The sequence below is a fragment of the Pristiophorus japonicus genome, unplaced genomic scaffold (assembly GCF_044704955.1).
Source record: "Pristiophorus japonicus isolate sPriJap1 unplaced genomic scaffold, sPriJap1.hap1 HAP1_SCAFFOLD_443, whole genome shotgun sequence".
NCBI lineage: Eukaryota > Metazoa > Chordata > Chondrichthyes > Pristiophoridae > Pristiophorus > Pristiophorus japonicus.
In genome coordinates, this window is record NW_027254345.1 from 246,704 (window position 1) to 267,699 (window position 20,996).

Sequence of the window (20,996 nt, forward strand, 5' to 3'; positions counted from 1 at the left end):
CTCTCTGGCAAAGCAGTCGATGCTCAAACAACCCCCTGTGTAAAGACATTTCTCCTAAACCCTCTCCTCACTCGGTTAATGATAATTTTAAATTGATGACCCCCCCCACCCTCATCACTGACTCCCATAGTGTTTCCATACTCACGCTATCAAAACTTTTCATAATTTGAATAAGCTCTATTATATCCTTTCTTAGTCTTCTCTGTTCCAGTGGAAGTAGTTCCAGTACAAGAACATAAGAATTAGGAGCAGAAGTAGGCCATTTTGCCCCTCGAGCCTGCACCGCCATTCAACAAGATCATGGCTGATCTTCTAACTCAACTTTCAATCGATCTGTCTTGAATATACTGTGCTTCCACAGCCCTCTGGAGCACAAAATTCCAAAGATTCACCACCCTCTGAGTGAAGAAGGTTCTCCTCATCTCAGTCCTAAATGGCCAACCCCTTATTCTGAAACTGTGACTCTTTTTTCTAGACTCTCCAGCCAGAGGAAACATCCTTCCTGCATCTATCCAGTCAAGCCCTGTAAGAATTTTATATGTTTCAATTAGATCACCTCAAACCCGGCACCAAGCTCATGGTCTACAAAGCAGTGATGATACCCGCCCTCTTATATGGCTCAGAGACATGGACTATGTACAGCAGGCACCTCAAAACACTGGAGAAGTACCACCAATGCTGCCTCCGCAAGATCCTGCAAATCCATTGGCAGGATAGGCACACCAACATCAGTGTCCGTGCTCAGGCCAATATCCCCAGCATCGAAGCACTGACCTCGCACGATCAGCTCTGCTGGATGGGCCACATCGCCCGCATGCCTGGCATGAGACTCCCAAACCAAGCACTCTACTCGGAGCTCCGACATGGCAAGCGAGCCCCAGATGGGCAGAGGAAACGCTTCAAGAACACCCTCAAAGCCTCCTTGAAAAAATGTAACATCCTCACTGACACCTGGGAATCCCTGGCCCAAGACCACCCAAAGTGGAGGAAAAGCATCCGGGAGCACCTCGAGTCTCGTCGCCGAGAGCAAGCTGAAGCCAAGCGCAGTCAGCGGAAGGAGCATGCGACAAACCAGACGCCCCTCCGTTCCTCTGCCCCATCTGTGACAGAGACCTTAGGTCCCGCATTGGACTTTTCAGTCACCTGAGAACTCACTTTTAGAGTGGAAGCAAGTCTTCCTCGATTTCGAGGGAATGCCTAGCATGATGATGATCTACCAATTACAACCTCAAAACAGATTTGTCAAACATGATTTCCCTTTCATAAATCCATATTGACTCTGCCCAATTCTATTATTATTTTCTAAGTGCCCTGTTACCATGTGCTTAATAATAGATTCTAACATTTTCTCTACTACTGATGTCAGGCTAACTGGTCTGTATTTCCCAGTTTTCTCTCTCCCTCCTTTCTTAAGGGGTTACATTAACTACCTTCCAATCTGCGGTAACCATTCTAGAATTTATGAAATTTTGGAAGATGACAACCAATACATCCACTATCTATCTCTATAGTCACCTCTTTCAAAACCCTAGGATGCAGGCCATCAAGTCTAGGGGATTTATCGGCTTCCAGTCCCATTAATTTCTCCAGTATGATTTTTTTTACTAATACTAATTTCTTTCAGTTCTTCATTCTCACCAGACGCTTGATTCTCCACTATTTCCAGGAGGTTTTTTGTGCCTTCTCCCGTGAAGACAGACACAAAGTATTTGTTTAATTTCACTGCCATTTCCTTATTCCCCATTATAATTTCTCCTGTCTCAGCCTGTAAGGGACCCACATTTACTTTCGCTAATCTTTTCCTTTTTGCACAGCTGTAAAAGCTTTTACCGTCTGTTTTTCTGTCTCTCGCTAGTTTACTCTCTTTCTATTTTCTCTTTCTTTATCAATTTCTTAGTCCTTCTTTGCTGAATTCTAAAATCCTTCGAATCCTCAGACTGCTCTTTTTGACAACATTATTGCCTCTTCCTTTGATCTAATACTATCTTTAACGTTTCTTGTTAGCCATGGTTGGATCTTTACGGTGGATTTTTGTGCCTTAAAGGAATGTATGTTTGTTGTAAATTATGTATTAATTCTTTAAATGCTAGCCATTGCTTGTCTATGGTCATACCTTTTAATGTAGTTTCCCAGCTACCTTAGCCAACTCTCCCTTCATAACTATGTGGTTTGTTTTGTTTAAAGTTAAGACCCTAGTTTCGGATTTAACTAAATCACTTTCAAGATCAACATAAAATTCTAACATATTATAGTCACTCTTCCCTAAAGGCCTCTTTACTGCAAGTCTATCTCAAGTCTTTCCTCATAACTATAATTTCTCATCCCTGGCATAATTCTGGTGAATCCACACTGTGGCCTAACCTATGTTTATATAAATTCATCATTACTTCTTTACTTTTGTACTCTATGCCCCTATTTATAAAAGAGAATTCTATTGGCCTTTTTATGGCTTTATCCAATTGCATTCACACTTTCATGGAATTATATATTTGAACCATTACGTCTCTGTTCAGCCACAGCCTTCAATGTCTTTCCAGTAAGTATACTCCATTAAATTGTATCTGTCACCTGTCTGCCCTTCACCCTGACCTGTCTATATTATTATATATTATATATATATCACACAAATAGCTGACCCAATGGTCGCCCCAACTCTTTCTTTCCTCTTTATTAACCAACTTTCTAACCATCCTAAATTTCCTCCTACACCATACACCTGAATATTTCCAACAAATCTCATGAGACAACTTATCAAACACCGTCTGAAATTTCACATACACGGTATTCTCTTTATCCATCCAGCTGCTTCTTCAAAGATCTCTACTAACCTTTTCAAATATAACTTGCTGTTAGCAAATTCATGCCGGCTGTATTTGATTAACTCATGCATTTCCACATGCTTAGTAACTTTATCTCAAATTATGCAATCTAAGAGCTTGCCCACAACTTTCGTTAAGACTAATCTGGCTATGGTTGCTTGATTTATTAATTCTCCCTTCTTGGATGAGGGTGTTACATCAGCTACTATCCAGCTCCACAGCACGATTTTAATATTTAAAGAGGATTGAAAAGTTGTTGGCCTGATGCTCTCTGACTTTTATCAACAGCATAAGGTGCAGCCATCATAGAAACATAGAAAATAGGTGCTGGAGTAGGCCATTCAGCCCTTCGAGCCTGCACCACCATTCAATATGATCATGGCTGATCATGCAACTTCAGTACCCCATTCCTGCTTTCTCACCATACCCCTTCATCCCTTTAGCCGTAAGGGCCACACCCAACTCCCTTTTGACTATATCTAACGAACTGGCCTCAACAACTTTTTGTGGTAGAGAATTCCACAGGTTCACAATTCTCTGAGTGAAGAAGTTTCTCCTCATCTCGGTCCTAAATGGCTTACCCCTTATCCTTAGACTGTGACCCCTGGTCTGGACTTCCCCAACATCGGGAACATTCTTCCTGCATCTAACCTGTCCAATCCCGTCAGAATTTTATATGTTTCTATGAGATCCCCTCTCATTTTTCTAAATTCCAGTGAATATAAGCCTAGTCGATTCAGTCTTTCTTCATATGTCAGTCCTGCCATCCCAGGAATCAGTCTGGTGAACCTTCGCTGCACTCCCTCAATAGCAAGAGTGTCCTTCCTCAGATTAGGAGACCAAAACTGAACACAATATTCCAGGTGAGGCCTCACCAAGGCCCTGTACAACTGCAGTAAGACCTCCCTGCTCCTATACTCAAATCCTCCCAACATGCCATTTGCCTTCTTCACCGCCTGCTGTACCTGCATGCTAACTTTCAATGACTGATGTACCATGACACCCAGTGCCATGTGTAGGCTTGAATTTTGCTCATGCTGAATGGTTGTTAGGCATTTGAGGGCACCTATTGTGATAAACAATTATTCTCTGTCCCTTTTCTGTAATAACAGCAACTGTCTATATTGATCCGCCAGTTCGAGTGGTATAAACAAAAACATTAGCAAGTTTCAAAGTGAAACTGGACGTTATTACAGAACAGATAGAATACTAGTGAGATTAGCTTTGGTACATTGAATAGCCTAGCTTCAGATTTGATCTCCAGTATGTGCTGCATTAGCTGATCTCAGCTGAGACATATGGTAGAAACACTCAGTGCCCAGGCTATGGAGAGGAAAACCAGTTAGTTCCCATTACTGTTCACTATCCAGTGACCTCTTTTGAAAAATGCACAGGCGAGAACAAGATCTTTGATGCCTTTTGTGGTAGAATTCTGGTACGAACACACTGTCTGGATTCACACATGAAGAATGGTCACGTGCCCATGGCACTGTACCTCAGCAAGATTCAGCAGGAAGGGAGAAAAATGGAGGAACAATAATCAAATGACAGTTTTTACCAGCTGCACTGAACCAGTGAGGGTGGCAGCTCTATCGTGCATGCAGCATGAACTCCATGCAGTACAGACTTTCCCCGTGTGTCTCACAGCCGGCAGCTTTGCTACAGGTTGCTTTCAGCTATTTGAAAAAGCCCAACACAATAACAGACTATGTTCACCAGAGAAAAAAACATGTTCATATTTGCGTTCTTACCCAGATGCGATGCTCCTTTCCTGTAGTTGCCAGTAACTCGTATACAGCTGCTTCCATTGCCCTGGCAGATACCACATTTGTCTAGGGTATGGGTAGAAAAGAGCACCCCGTCACATCCGATGGGCTGCAGAATACAGAGAGCGTATGAAGAGAGAGTCAATAAGGTTGTCACATTATCAGAATTCTAAAATGTATCTATTCAAATTAGGTTCACAACCTCACAGCCGCCAGCTACACACACTCCTCGGTATTCCCCGTATTTACAAGATGTTCCATCCCGTGCTGGGACCATTAGCTGTCTCTGGCCGTCTACTGTAGTACACTGAAGATCACAAGGCTTGCTCGAAATGTGCACGTAATCATCTGCAAGAAATGAAAAAGAACCTGCATTTACATAGTGACTTATCATTACATCTCTCAGAAATATCCCAAAGCATCATCATCATCATAGGAAGTCCCTCGGAATCGAGGAAGACTTGCTTCCACTCTTAGAATGAGTCCTTAGGTGGCTGAACAGTCCAATACGAGAGCCACAGTCCCTGCCACAGGTGGGACAGACAGTTGTTGAGGATAAGAGAGGGTGGGACAGGTTTGCTGCACATTCTTTCCGCTGCCTGCGCTTGTTTTCTGCATGCACGCGGCGATGAGACTCGAGACACTCAGCACCCCTCCCCGGATGAGCTTCCTCCACTTAGGGCTGTCTTTGGTTAGGGACTCCCAGGTGTTGGTGGGTGTGGTGTATGTAGCACACAAATCACTGACTCCACACGGTCTGGTGTAAATCTAACTGCTGGGACCTTCGTCCTTTATTGTTCAGCTCTAGAGTGCCTCTGAGGTGTGGTGGTCAGCCTTATATAGTGCCTGTTCTTGGTACTTCCAGGTTCCCACACAGCGCCCTCTGTGGTGTGGCATAGTGCTTACATTACATTTAAGGTACCAGGACGATACACACATCATTACATAACATCACCTCCCCCCCCCCCCCACCCCCACCAGGACGCAGGACGATGATACATACATCAATACATAACATCACACTTGTCCAACGGAAGGCAGGTAGGCATAGACAGTGTGTTAGTATGGTACATGTTATCTGGTACATTAACTAGTTATTGACTGGTAACGGATCCCTGATTTCCTTGTTAGCCCTTATCATTAATTGTATTTCATATCCATTATTTTACACATAGTGGCCATTCAGCATTAAAAAATTAATTCTTGTTATAAATTCGCCATCTCACATTAACATAGCTCATTTTAGATTCGCTCTGCCTTACAGAAGTCCTTTGTGGGGACCACCTCTTGGTAAGGCCCTTTTAAGACTCACGGGTGCATTTCCGTTTTAAGGCGCCATCTTTGATGAAGGAGGATTCCACGAGGCTTCTCCTTGGGCGCTGCCATCTTTGATGCTCTGCTGCTCTGGACACGATGCCGCCACCATCTTGCTCTCCGCCGTTCCGGATGCCCTCCGCCGTTGCAGCCTCCGCTCCCCTCCGCTGCCACCTGACTTGCCGCCTCCCCCGCGGCGGCCTCCCCTGCAGCCGCCGTGGCCGCCAACCTCCAGCTGCTGCTGCCGCCCGACTCTCCCTCTGCGTGGGCCCCTCCGATCCGCCGGCCATCCTGGATCCCTCGCACCCAGCCCGCAGCGCCCCGCCGGCTCACCCACCCCCCCACTAGGCCCGCCTCTGCAGGGCTGCTTGCCTGTGGGGGCTGAGGCTGCAGGATCTCTGTGTGAGGTCCGGGCCTGGGGCTTGCTCTGCTTGCCTGTGGGTGGATTGAGGCTGCAGCTCCAGCTCGGTCGGCGCTGCTCTCTGGGGACCCGGGGCACGGCAGCACCCCGGGGAGCAGCATCCTGTGGAGTGGTGAAGTATTCCCAGCTCCCACGAACCGTCCCCATCCACCTCCGGCCGAGGAGCGCGGCCCATCGCCTGCAACGACCCACAAAGGTAAACCGTGCGACTCATCCCCGTGGGATACCTGCACCATCGCTCTGCCAAGAACAGGTATGAGTTCCCTGGTGTAGGTACGCAGCTTCGCCGTGACTGGGACCAGCTTGGGTCGTGCAGCTGGGTTAATCCACAGTTTATCAAAAGTTCTCCGACTCATCAACGATGGACCCGAGACCGTGTCCACTTCCATACTCACAGGGACTCCGTTGATTTTTACTTCCCTCATCACTGGGGGCGAATCATCAGTACACGTGTACAGTCCAAACACCTCATCTTCTTCTACCTGCTCCTCGCTGAACAGTAGATCATCCCCCATCTCCTCAGCCACATGGTGAGTCCGATTTCTTTTACACATACGCTGAAGGTGGCCTTTCGTGTGGCAGGTATTGCACGTGTACTCCGTAAACCTGCACCGGTGAGCCCCATGGCTTCCTCCACAGCGCCAGCATGGTGCTGCTTGATTGGCCCCCCTCAGCGGACTCTGAGTTCCAGGACCCCGAGGTCCGTGCTCTCTGCCCCGGGCAGAGCCACGTTCTGCAGTTTTGTCCGTGGTGGGCGCAATCCTGTGGACAGTGCCTGCCGGGTTCGAGACTGTGTGAATTATTTGCTTGGTGCTGCAAGTCGAGGTCATATATGCCTGGCTGATGGTGATGGCCTTTGTCAGAGTGACTGTGGGTTCCGTGGCTAGCAGCTTGTGAAGGAGGCCCTCGTGGCCAATCCCCATAACGAAAACGTCCCGTAACGCCTCGTCAAGGTGTGCGCCAAAATCACACGGCGCCGCGAGTCTCCTGAGGTCCGCAGCATATTTGGTGATATCCTGGCTCTCAGGTCTGCAGTGATGGTAAAATTTGTGTCTGGCCGTGAGGATGCTCTCCTTCGGTTTCAACTGGTCACGAATGAGTTCAGTCAGCTCCTCGTATGACTTGTTCCTGGCGCTCCCGGGTGCCAGCAAATCCCTGACGAGACAGTAAACCTCATCTCCACAACTGGAGAGCAATATCGCCTTACGCTTATCTCTCACTGCGTCCGTGTCCTCTGTCAGGTCGTTTGCTGTGAAGTAGTACTCGAGCCTTTCCGTGAAGGCCTCCCAATCATTGCCCACCCACGGTAAAATCCTTTAGCGAGCCCAGAGTAGCCATGGTTACGTAGAGTACGTCCGCTTCCTCGTTGCCAATGTGGTGTATGTAGCACACAAATCACTGACTCCACACGGTCTGGTGTTAATCTAACTGCTGTGACCTTCGGTCCTTTATTGTTCAGCTCCAGAGTGCCTCTCAGGTGTGGTGGTCAGCCTAATATAGTGCCTGTTCTAGGTACTGCCAGGTTTCCCACCACAGCGCCCTCTGTGGTGTGGCATAGTGCTTACATTACATTTAAGGTACCAGGATGATACACACATCATTACATAACAGTGGGGATGTTGCACTTTATCAGCAAGGCTTTGAGGGTATCCTTGTAACGTTTCCTCTGTCCACTTTTGGCTCATTTGCCATGAAGGAGTTCCGAGTAGAGCGCTTGCTTTGGGAGTCTCATGTCTGGCATGTGGACAATGTGGCCTGCCCAGCGGAGCTGATCAAGTGTGGTCAGTGCTTCAATGCTGGGGATGTTGGCCTAGTCGAGGACGCTAATGTTGGTGTGTCTGTCCTCCCAGGGGATCTATAGGATCTTGCGGAGGCATCGCTGGTGGTATTTCTCCAGCGACTTGAAGTGTCTACTCTACATGGTCCATGTCTCTGAGCCATACAGGAGGGCGAGTATTACTACAGCTCTGTAGACCATGAGCTTGGTGATAGATTTGAGGGCCTAGTCTTCGAACACTCTTTTCCTCAGCCGAAGGCTGCGCTGGTGCACTGGAGGCAGTGTTGAATCTCCTCCTCAATGTCTGCTTTTGTTGATAAGAGGCTCCCAAGGTATGGGAAATGGTCCACGTTGTCCAGGGCTGCACCGTGGATCTAGATGACTGAGGGGGGGGGGGGGGGGGGGGCAGTGCTGTGCAGCGAGGACAAGCTAGTGGAGGACCTTTGTCTTACGGATGTTTAGTGTAAGGCCCATGCTTTCGTACGCCTCAGTAAATACAATGACTATGACTTGGTGTTCAGCCTCTGTATATGCGCAGATGCAGGCGTAGTCTGCGTACTGTAGCTCGACGACAGAGGTTGGAGTGATCTTGGACCTGGCCTGGAGACGGCAAAGGTTGAACAGCTTCCCACTGGTTCTGTAGTTTAGTTCCACTCCAGCGGGGAGCTTGTTGACTGTGAGGTGGAGCATAGCAGCGAGAAAGATTAAGAGGGTTGGGGCGATGATGCAGCCCTGTTTGACCCCGGTCCGAATGTGGATTGGGTCTGTAATGGATCTGTTGGTAAGGATCACGGCCTGCATGTCGTCATGGAGCAGGCGGAGGGTGTTGACGAACTTTTGGGAGCATCCGAAACAGAGCAGGACGCTCCATAGACCCTCGCGGTTGACAGTGTCAAAGGCTTTTGTAAGGTCGAAGAAGGCCACGTAAAAGAACATAAGAAATAGGAACAGGAGTAGGCCATACAGCCCCTCGAGCCTGCACCGCCATTCAATAAGATCATGGCTGATCTGATCATGGACTCAGCTCCACTTCCCTATCCGCTCCCCATAATCCCCTATTGTTTAAGAAACTGTCTATTTCTGTCTTAAATTTATTTAATGTCCCAGCTTCCACAGCTCTCTGAGGCAATGAATTCCACAGATTTACAACCCTCTGAGAGAAGAAATTTCTCCTCATCTCTGTCTTAAATGGGCGGCCCCTTATTCTAAGATCATGCCCTCTAGTTCTAGTCTCCCCTATCAGTGGAAACATCCTCTCTGCATCCACCTTGTCAAGCCCTCTCATAATCTTATACATTTCGATAAGATCACCTCTCATTCTTCTGAATTCCATTGAGTAGAGGCCCAACCTACTCAACCTTTCCTCATAAGTCAACTCCCTCATTTCCGGAATCAACCTAGTGAAGGGCTGGCGCTGCTCCCTGCATTTTTCCTGCAGCTGTCACGCTGCAAAGATCATGTGCGTTGTGCCCCGTAGGGGATGAAATCCGCACCGTGACTCCGGGAGGAGCTCCTCGGCCACAGGGAGAAGACGGTTGAGGAGGACTCTAGCGACAATTTTCCCAGTGGCTGATAGCAGGGAGATTCCGCTGTAGTTGCCGCAGTTGGACTTGTCCCCTTTTTTAAAGATGGTCATGATCACTGCCTCTCTGAGATCTCCCGGCATGCTCTCCTCCCTCCAGATGAGAGAGGTCATGTATCCGTGCCAACAGCGCCTCTCCGCCATACTTTAGCGCCTCAGCAGGGATTCCATCTGCTCCCGTAGCCTTGTTGTTCTTGAGCTGTCTTATGGCTTTTCCTACCTCATGCAGCGTTGGGGTTTCACTGAGGTGGTGGCGGATCGCATGCTGCGGGATGGAGTCGAGAACACTCGAGTCAAAGACAGTGTCTCGATTGAGGAGATCTTCGAAGTGCTCCTTCCAGCGGGCCCTGACTGCCTCGGTGTCCTTGATGAGTGTTTCTCCGTTCTTGGCCAGCAGTGGGGTGGGGCCTTGGGAGTTTGGACTGTAGGTGGCCTCAGAAATATCCCAAAGCACTTCACATACAATGAATCACTATCCACAAACAGCAATGAGATGCATCAATAGTTAATCTGATTGGTGATGTTGGCTAAGTACTGGAAAGAGTCAGCAGCAGAGGCCACAATACTTAAACAGAGCGGGTCCGAGGACAGTGCGGACCTGGAGGGAGTGGGCAGCAGAGGCGGCAGTACAAATACGGAGAATTACAAAAGAACAGTATAAAAACAAGGAGTGATGTCACAGGACAGCAGGTAGGCGAGTATTAGCTTTTTATCCCCTCTCTCATTTAACTAGATCAACAATTAACAATAATAATCATTTGAACAAAAACTTTAATTAAGAGAGCAAGAGAAGCAGCCGGAGATAAAGGTAAGCACAACTTAAGACTCTTAGGGGCCAAAATTACCCTCCAGCCTACTGATTTCGAAGAGTTCTATCCGCCCCAATCTGGAGAAATTCAGGTATTTGTGTTCTTTTTTGTTGTGGGGTGGAAGTTGCCTCAACATCGGAAGTGCGGTTGTGTCGGAGTAGCCGCCACTAGCAGGGCGGAATTGGGGCGTGTCGGAGTAGCCGCCACTAGCAGGGCGGAATTGACACTGGGCCATCAGGATGGGTTTCAGCCGGGCTGGGCCAGTGTCCTGGCACCCAAGAGGGGGTGCCAGGCTGACTGTTGGTGGCCCAGCCAAATTCTCAGGCATAATTGTGTGGTCGGCTCAACCTGGCAGTCGGTCGACAATAAAAAATAAAATGGAGTCGCTGGTAGTGACACCTCCCGGTTAAGGACGGCCGTGCCGCCCAGCCACAGAACTGTTACTGACAGCAAAAGCTGTCAGTGGCACCGACCGGCAGCGCCGTAGTTCCTGCCAGGCAATTATCGAAAGGGGTAATTTCCCGTGGGGAAATTTCAGAAATGGGTCGCTGCTGCTGTCGGCTAGAGGAGCTCAAGTTCCAGGTTTCGGAGTTTGAGCAGCAGCAGGCGTCAATGCGGTGCATCCATGAGATCGAGAGCTACGTGGATAGCACGTTTCAAGAGGTGGTCACTCTGCAACACAAGAGTGTGCAGGCAGAGAGGGAATGTGTGAGCGTCAGACAGACAAGGAAAACCAGGCAGGTAGTGCAGGAGTCCCCCCAGAGTGCATCTCACTCTCCAACCAGTATCCAATACTGAATACTGGTGAGAGAGATGGTTGTTCTGGAGAGTACAGACAGAGCCAAGTCTATGGCATCACAGGTGGCTCAGCTGTACAGGGTGGGAGGAAGAAGATCGGAAAGCAATAGTAAGAGATAAGAAATAGGAGCAGGAGTAGGCTATACGGCCCCTCGAGCCTGCTCCACCATTCAATAAGATCATGACTGATCATTGAGCTAGTGATAGGGTGTAAGGGGATAAAATACGGTCACTAAAGTGGATACTGAACGAAGTGAATTGATCTGACACATGGTCCAGATTGAAGGGCTTATCAGTATTAGGAGGTTCTGAGGAAATTGGGAGTTCCTCTACTTTATGGTAGGGATTGTAATTGTAAATTGACCGATTGTAGTAAAACTCGTTTATGATGGGTTTTAAAAAGGGGAAGCAGCAAAGCTTGCTACACAGCAAAGCTTGATGGTTAATGAACCATCCGTTGTATTAACCTTAATACAGACTGATTCAATACTGAATAACACATCCACCAAGGACAGGAGGAAGTCAACAGTCTATTGTAGCAACATCTGAAGGGATGTTTGGGGACATAGATAGCAAACCCTGGGAAACAAGGTTAATTCACATGTCATGAGGAACTGAGGCAAAGTTGGCACCACTGAATAACACATTCCGGAAGGGTGACATGTGATGAGAGATGGATAGGGAGGGGAAACCACTCAGAGCCAGTCTGATGTAACTTCGTTGATAGCAGTTGGCTAATCGGCGGTTTTGTAGGAGGGTCATACACCTCGGAAACTGTCGATGTAAAACCTTTGTTCTTAGGTTCATCTGTGAACCCTTCCCCTGCACGCTTGAATAAAAACCGGTTGAACCGCAGTTTCATCTGAGTGATTCCGTGTTCGTTATATGGGCAGGTGTCGGTTCTTTATATCAGGGAGTTTACCTTGAAGAAGAGAAGTCTTCTTTTTACCCCAACAAAGGGGATTTGATAGCTAGGGGAACGGACAGGCATTTCTGCAGCGCAGATGTGACTCCAGGATGGTATGTTGCCTCCCTGGCGCCAGGGTCAAGGATGTCAGTGAGCAGCTGCAGAATATTCTGAGGGGGGAGAGTTAACAGCCAGAGGTCGTGGTCCATATTGATACCAACAATACAGGTAGAACGAGGAATTAGATCCTTCAGGCAGATTTTAGGGAGCTAGGAAAGAGATTAAAAAGCAGGACCTCAAAATCTATGGATTATTCCCAATGCCATGAGCTAATGAGTATAGAAATAGGAGGATAGCGCAGTTAAATGTGTGGCTGGAAAGATGGTGCAGGAGGAAGGGCTTTAAGATTCCTGGAACATTGAGACTAGTTCAGGGGGAGGTGGGACCTATCGGGGCCGGATGGGTTGCACCTCAACAGAGCTTGGGCCAATATCCTCGTGGGGGTGGCTAGTGCTATTGGGAGGGTTTAAACTAATTTTGCACAGGGATAGGCACCAGGATGTAGGATTAGAAGGGAGAAACAAGGTGCACAAAGGATTGGGAGAGACAGATAGCACTAGAGTAAGAAATAGTAAAAGTATTAAGTGGGATCAGACTAGGAAAGAATAGAACAAGGTCTAAGATAGGTTTACAGTGCATGTGTGTAAACACATGCAGTGTGGTAAACAAGGTGTGATCTGCAGCCATAAATAACCACATGGAACTATGATGTTGTGGTGACAACAGAGACCTGGCTCTAAAAAAGGACATGATTGGGTATTAAATATTCCTGGATATAAGGTGTTCAGGAAAGATTTAGGGAACATTGATCATAGTATCACAAAGTTTAGATTAGCTATGGAAAAGGACAGCGAACAATCTAGAGTAAAAATACTTAATTGGAGTAAGGCCAATTTCAGTGGGTTGAGAACGGAGCTGGCCCGGGTAAATTGGAATCAAAGATTGGCAGGCAAAACTGTAATTGAACAATGGTCTTCCTTCAAAGAGGAGGTGGTTCGGGTACTGTCGAGGTACATTCGCACGAGGAGGAAAGGTAGGGCAATCAAAGTCAGAGCTCCACGGATGACGAGACAGAAAGATGAAGCAGAAAAAAGCATGCAAGACAGATGTCAGGTTGAGAATACAAGCGAGAATCAGGCTGAATATAGAAAGTTCAGAGGGGAAAAAGAAAATAAGAGGCAAAGAGTATGAGAATAGATTAGCAGCTAACATAAAAGGAAATTTAAAAGTCTTCTATAGGCATATAAATAGTAAACTGGTAGTAAGAGGAGGGATGAGGCCGATTAGGGATGAAACAGGAGACCCACGTATGAAGGCAGAGGGAATGGCTGTGGTACTAAATTAGTACTTTGCATCTGACTTCACTAAGGAAGATGCTGCTGAGCTGCCAAAGTCATAGTGAAAGAGGTAGTGGAGATACTGGTTGGGATAAAAATTGAAAAACTAAAAAGGCTGGCTGTACTTAAAGAAGACAAGTCCCCAGGACTGGATGAGATGCAGCCTAGGATGCTCAGGGAAGTAAAGGTGGAAATTGCAGATGGATTGGCCATAATCTTCCAATCCTCGTTGGATACGGGGCTGGTGCCAGAGGACAGGAAAGTTGCAAATGTTACACACTTCTTCAAAAAAGGGTGTAAAGATAAATCCAGCAACTATAGGCCAGTCAGTTTAACCTCGGTATTGGGGAAGCTTTTAGAAACAATAATCAGGGACAAAATTAAATAGTCACTTGGACTATTGTGAAGGAAAGCCAGCACGGATTTGTTAAAGGCAACTAGTGTTTAACCAACTTGATCGAGTTTTTTGATGAGGTAATAGAGGATTGATGAGGACAATGCGGTTGACGGTGTACATGGACTTCCAAAAGGCGTTTGCTGGCAAGCCTATTATGTGGCACTTTATCAATGTTGACGCCCATGAGATAAAAGGGACCGTGGCAGTATGGATCCAAAATTGGCTAAGCGATAGGACACAGTGGTGAACGGTTGTTTTTCCAGGCTGGAGAAAGGTACACAGTGGTGTTCCCCAGACGTCAGTACAAGGACCACTGGTTTTCTTGATATATATATATGATTTGGATGTAGGTGTACAGGGCACAACTTCAAAATTTGAAGACACAAAACTTGGTAGTAGTGAACAGTGAGGAGGATAATGATAGACTTCAAGAGGACATACACAGGCTGGTGGAATAGGCGGACACGTGGCAGATGAAACTGAATGCAGAAAAGTGTGAAGTGATACATTTTGGTACAGGTACAGCATTGAAAATCCGGAGTTCCAGCATCCAAACTGTTCCGAAATCCAGACACTGGGACAACCCGTGGCCGGGTCGTCCAGAATCCGGAAAATGTTCTGGAATCCGGACCCGCCGCCGCCTCCCCCGCTCAGCTGCTGGACTCCCCCGCCTCGGGCCACCCCCTCCTCCCCCTCCTCCCCCTCCTCCCCTACGCCCAGATTCGGGATGTCAGAAAGACATTTTGAAGTCCAGAAATACACAGAAGCCGGAATGGCCTTGGTCCCGAAGTTTCCAACGCTGTTCCTGTAGCAAGAATGAAGAGAGGAAATATAAACTAAAGGGTACATCCTAAAGGGGGTGCATGAACAGAAAGACCGGGGGTGGGGGGGCGGGTTTGTGTATGAATTGTTGAAGGTGGCAGGGCAGGTTGAGAAAGCAGTTAAAAAAAGCTTACCGGATCCTGGGCTTCATGAATAAAAGGTATGGAGTACAAAAGAGTAGAAAGTATGATCAACCTGCATAAAATACTAGTTTGGCGTCAACTGGAGCATTGTGTCTAATTCTGGGCACCGCACTTTAGGAAGGATGTGAAGGTCTTCAGAGAGGGTTCAGAAAAGATTTACAAGAATGATTCCAGGGATGAGGGACTTGTTACTTGGATAGACTGTAGAAACTGGGGTTATTCTCCTTAGAGCAAAGAAGATTGAGAGGAGATTTCATAGAGGTGTTCAAAATCATGAGGGGTGTGGACAGAGTATATAGAAACTGTTCCCATTGGCAGAAGAGTCAAGAACCAGATTTAAGGTGATTGGCAAAAGAACCAAAGGCGACACAAGAAAAAAAACTTTATTTACTCAGCGAGTGGCAAAGATCTGGAATGCGCTGCCTGAAAGGTTGGTGGAGGTAGATTCAATCACGGCTTTCAAGAGGGAGTTGGATAAGAACCTGAAAGAAAAAAATTTGCAGAGCTACGGGGGAAAGGGACAAGCTGAGGTGCTCTTAGAGAACCGGCACGGGATCGACAGGTCAAATGGCTTTCTTCCGTGTTGTAACCATTCTATGATTTTATGAATGTGATCAAACAATTACAGTGCAACAGGTTCTTCACTCCTCACCTGGATATAATGGTTTCCACTTGTAAGTCCTTCCATTATAAATACGGGAGTTAAAGGATGAACACTGTTCATCGCGGAAACTCCTTGTGTTAGCTGGGCACTCCTGCAACAGATAATAGAGATAGATTGAATTGAAATTTGTTATGTCTGATTGGCTGCCATATTTGCTACATAACAGCGATTATACTTCAAAAGCAATTCATTGGCTGTGAAGCAGTTTGGACCATCCTAAATGTGTTGCTAAATGAAAGCTCTTTCCTTCTTTAATTGGTAGCACATGGAGTCAGCATTTTACAGAATGGGAGTAATTAGTCTAAATAGTATTATGCAAGTTGAGGGAACAGTCTGGATAGTGCTGTGAAAGTTTGCCATCAGTCAGGAGATAGGAGAATCTGATTCAACCAACCTGCCTATTGCTTTCAGCTGCTCACCCCTCAGGACTTGAGCACCAAATCTAGGCTGACACTTAAGTGCTGAACCAAGGGAGTGCTGCACTGTCAGAGGTACTATCTTTTTGATGAGGTTATGAGATTATAAACCAGAGTCCTGTTTGCCCTCAGGTGAATGCAAAGAGCAGGGGAGTTTGGGAGGAGTGGGGAGAAGCTAACAGCAGTGCTTCTGGGGCGAGTGTGTGGAGCAGAACACCATAGGAGCAACAGTTTGGAGGTGGAAAGAGATGGGGAAAGCGGAGAGCAGAATGTGTGTTTTTTTTTTTAAAAAACAACATTCCGGGGTGTGGGAGTCACTGGCGAGGCCAGCATTTATTCCCGTTCCGAATTGCCCTAGAGCAGGTGGTGGTGAGCTGCCTTCTTGAAACGCTGTAGTTCGTGTGGTGAAAGTATTCCCACAGCGCTGTTAGGGAGTTCCAGGACTTTGACCCAGCGGCGATGAAGGAACAGCTGATATATTTCCAAGTCAGGATGGTGTGTCAAGGGGAATTTGGAGGTGATGGTGTTCCCATGTGCCTACTGCCCTTGTCCTTCTAGGTTGTGGATTTGGGAGGTGCTGTCAAAGAAGCCTTGGTGAGTTGCTGCAGTGCATTTTGTAGATGGCACACACTGCAGTCATGGTTGGCCAGAGGGAGTGAATGTTGAGGATGGTGGATGGGGTGCCAAATAAGCAGGCTGCTTGTCAAGGATGGTGTTGAGCTTCCTGAGTGTTGTTGGAGCTGCACTCATCCAGGCAAGTGGAGCATATTACATCATTTTCCTAACTTGACCCTTGTACATGGTGGAAAGGCTTGGGGGAGTCAGGAGGAAAGTCACTCGCTGCACAATTGGAGTGACTATTTGTGCTTCTGCACATGCGCGCGAGCAAGAGAGAAAAAGAGAGAATTTTTGGGGGGAGGGGGAGGACATAGAGACAGAGACAACTCGTATTCTTCTAACCCCCTTTACACCCACACCAGACATTGTTGGAGTGGATGAAATCCAGAAGTCATGACATTGACACTTCATACCCAATAAACCCGAATTCGCACACAATGTCTCATCTATGGCAAGGACGCCGGGGGGGGGGGGGGGGGAGTGGGGTAAGGTCATGTGCTTGGATAAGGGACTTAGGCTGGAAGAGGGATGCACTTGCGCTGGGGTAAGGAGGGACTTCGGCTGGGGGATGGATGGAACCTTTGACTTCTGAAGTCCAAATGGATCATGTTACAATGTTAGGCTGGGCGGTTCAATTTACACATTCTAGAGAAACTATAGGGTACGGCTTATCCTCCAAGGGGACCAATCAGCAATAGGTCATGTGATGAGAGCCAGAAAATGGCTGCAATTCAGTTGGTACAAATAAATGCACCCCTGCAGAATACCCAGCTTCTGACCTGCTCTTGTAACTACAGTAGTTATGTGGCTGGTCCAGTTAAGTTTCTGGTCAATGGTGACCCCTCAGGATGTTAGTGGTGGAGGATTTGGCGATGATAATGCCGTTGGACGGTGATTAGACACTGTTGGAGATAGTGATTGCCTGGCACTTGTGTGGCACGAGTGTTACTTGCCATTTATCAGCCCAAGCTTGAATGTCATCCAGATCTTGCTGCACACAGGCACAGACTGCTTCATTATTTGAGTTGCAAATGGAACTGAACACTGAAATCATCAGCGAACATTTCCACTTCTGATCTTATGACAGAAGCAACTGAAGATGGTTGGGCCTAGAACTCTGCCTTGAGAAACTCCTGCAGTGATGTCCTGGGGCTGGGATGATTGACCAACAACCACCTTCCTTTTTGCTAGGTATGACTCCAGCCAGTGGAGAGTTTCCCCTCCCCTCCCCACCCCCCCTTCCCATTTTACGAGGTTTCCTTGATGCCACACTCGGTCAAATGCTGCCTTGATGTCCAGGGCAGTCACTCACCTCCCCTCTGGAATTTAGCTCTTCTGTCCATGTTTGGACCAAGGCTGTAATGAGGTCTGGAGCCAAGTGATCCTGGTGGAACCCAAACGGAGCGTCGGTGAGTAGGTTATTGGTAAGTGCCGCTTAATAGCACTGCTGACAACACCTTCCATCACTTTGCTGATGACAGAGTAAACTAATGGGTGGTAATTGGATTTGTCCTGCTTTGTGGACAGGACATACCTGAGCAGTTCTCCATATTGTCATGTAGGTGCCAGCATTGTAGATGTACTGGAACCACTTAGCTAGAGGCACGGCTAGTTCTGGAGCACAAGTCTTCAGTGCTTCCTCCATAAGGTCAGAAGTGGAGATGTTTGCTGATGATTGCAGTGTTCAGTTCCATTCGCAACTCCTCAAATGAAGCTGTCTGTGCCCGTGTGCAGCAATACAGCTGGGATAGTCAGGATCTATAGTCTTGCTGTATCAGCCCTTTCTTGACATTATGTGGAGTGAATTAAATTGACTGAAGACTGGCTTCTGTGATGGTGGGGACCTCAGCAGGAGGCCACGATGGATCATCCATTCAGCACTTCTGGCTGAAGATGGTTGCAAACACTTCAGCCTTGTATTTTGCACTGGTGTGCTGGGCTGCCCCCTCATTTGAGGATGGGGACATTCATGGAGCCACCTCCTCTGGTCAGTTAATAAAAAAGAAAAGTCATAGAATGGTTACAGCACGGAAGGCGTCCATTGGTCCGTCGAGCCCATGCCGACTCTCAGCTAGTCCCCCTCTCCTACCCTTCCCCGTAGCCCTGCAATTTTTAACCCCTTATCCAACTCCCTTTTGAAACATAAAATTGAGTCTACCTCCAGCACCATTTCAGGCAATGCATTCCAGATCCCAACCACTCACTGCGTTAAAAAAAAACTTACGTCGCCTTTAGTTCTTTTGCCAATCACCTTGAATCTGTGTCCTCTGGTTCTCAACCCTTCCGCCAATGGGAACAGTTTCTTTATCTAGTTTCTCTGTCTACTCTGTCCAGGCCCCTCATGATTTTGAGCACCTCTATCAAATCTTCTTTGCTGCAAGGAGAACAACCCCAGTTTCTCAACGTAACTGAAGTCTCATTCTTGGAATCTTTCTTGAAAATCTTTTCTGCATCTTCAAGGCCTTGATATCCTTGGACACAGTACTCCAGTTGGGGTCAAACTACTGTTTTACACAGGTTCATCATAACTGCCACTTTTGTACTCTTATACCTCTACTTATGAAACCCAGAATCCCTCAAGCGTTTCTAACTCCTTTCTCAACCAGCTCTGCCACCTTCAATGATTTATGCACACATACCCCCAGGTCTCTGTTCGTGCACCCCCTTTAGGATTGTATTATTTAGTTTATATGTCCTCTCCTCATTCTTTCTACCAAAAATGCATCACTTCACACTTTTCTGCATTAATTTTCATCTGCCACATGTCTGCCCATTTCACCAGCTTGTCTATATCTTCCTGAACTCTATCACTCTCCTGTTTAAATGGCCCTCCACCATTCACTGGATGTGGCAAAAGATCCATTGGTTGTGGGATCGCTTAGCTCGGTCTATAACATGCTGCTTCCATGGTTTAGCATGCATGTAGTCCAGTGTTGCTGCTTCCCCAGGTTGCACCTCATTTTAAGGTACACCTGATGCTACTCCTGGTATGTTCTTCTGCACTCCTCATTGAACCAGGGTTGGTTCCCTGGCTTGATGGTCAAGGTAGTGAGGGATATGCAGGGCCAAGAAGTTAGATTGCGGTGGAATATAATTCTGCTGCTAATGGCCCACAGCGCTTCATGGATGCCCAGTTTTGAGCTGCTGGATCCGTTTCCATTTAGCATGGTGGTAGTGCCACACAACACAATGGAGGGTGTCCTCAGTGTGAAGACAGGACTTAGTCTCCACAAGGACAGCATGGTGGTCAGTGCTACCAATACTGTCATGGACAGATGCATCTGTGATAGCTAGATTGGCGAGGACGAGATCAAGTAGGTTTTTCCCCCTAGTGTTGGTTCTCACCATCAGCTGCAGGCCCAGTACGGCAGCTATGTCCTTCAGGACTCAACCAGCTCTGTCAGTAGTGGTGCTACTGAGCTAATGTTGCTGATGGACATTGAAGTCCCCCACCCAGAGTATATTTGGTGCCCTTGCTACCCACAGTACTTCTTCCAAGTGGTGTTCAACATTGCCAGGCACTGAAGTCTTGCCCCTCTCCAAAGATTTGGGTTACCGCCCCCAAAAGGAAGTGGAGCGCTCCTGGGGCGATAATGTGATGGACACCTCAGCAGTGCTGCCGCGTCTGAGGGGCACTTCCCTCACTTAAAAGGAAGGGCCCACGCTGCCACCTTTACAAAGTAAAGAGGGACCTACCTGGACCACCATGGAGCAGGGGTGCAACACGATCAGCCTGGCACTTGCGCAGAGTAACCAGGACCCTCGAAGAAACTGGATCAGCAGCGCCAACAAGGTACGTATTTTTTCCCACTCAGCCACCTCGCCTTTAATTTTCACCCCAATAGCAGCCAGCCACATGAACTGCGCCGCCTGCAGTTGGTGTTTTCACCTGGCGCTGCTGCAGGAGAAAGTGAATTTCGGAGCTGGGGCGCTAACAGGATGATGCATGTGGCGATGACATCACGATCTCCGGGCACAGGAGATCGGGGCGCATAGCCATAGTGCCACTGCTGAACTTCCACCCAATATAGCAGGGTTGTTAACAGCACCACGCCTGGTAACTCATTTGTGCTGCATTAGTACCCCTGCTAACGGGAGGCACAAATGCTTATGACACAGTTCTAGTCATGTAGTGCCCTCCCAGTTATTGCTATCCCCCACGTAGTGCATTCCCCATGTAGCACCCTCAAGAAATTGGTCTGGAGTGGAATTGCATTGGATGCCTGTTATACGCCCCACTTGATATTTGGTTCTATTGAAGACAATGGAAGTGAAAGTCCAGCAGGGAGTGCAACGGGTGGCATATTCCATACCACCCAAGATAAATTTCTGTCTGTTACTCTAGG

At 47.5% G+C, this 20,996-nt stretch overlaps 2 protein-coding genes across 2 annotated transcripts in view; one reads left to right on the forward strand and one right to left on the reverse strand.

Moving 5' to 3' along the window:
- Positions 1-20,996, reverse strand: part of LOC139251771 (ADAMTS-like protein 2) — a 125,861-nt gene that overhangs the window by 69,407 nt on the left and 35,458 nt on the right. The window contains exons 5-7 of the mRNA XM_070873303.1: positions 15,605-15,707; positions 4,788-4,933; positions 4,571-4,694 (exon numbers count right to left, since the gene is read on the reverse strand). Of these exons, the coding sequence (XP_070729404.1) occupies positions 4,571-4,694; positions 4,788-4,933; positions 15,605-15,707 (373 nt within the window). The remainder of the gene's footprint in view (positions 1-4,570; positions 4,695-4,787; positions 4,934-15,604; positions 15,708-20,996) is intronic.
- LOC139251770 (protein myomaker-like) overlaps positions 1-20,996 on the forward strand; it is a 180,938-nt gene that overhangs the window by 21,303 nt on the left and 138,639 nt on the right. The window lies entirely within an intron of this gene.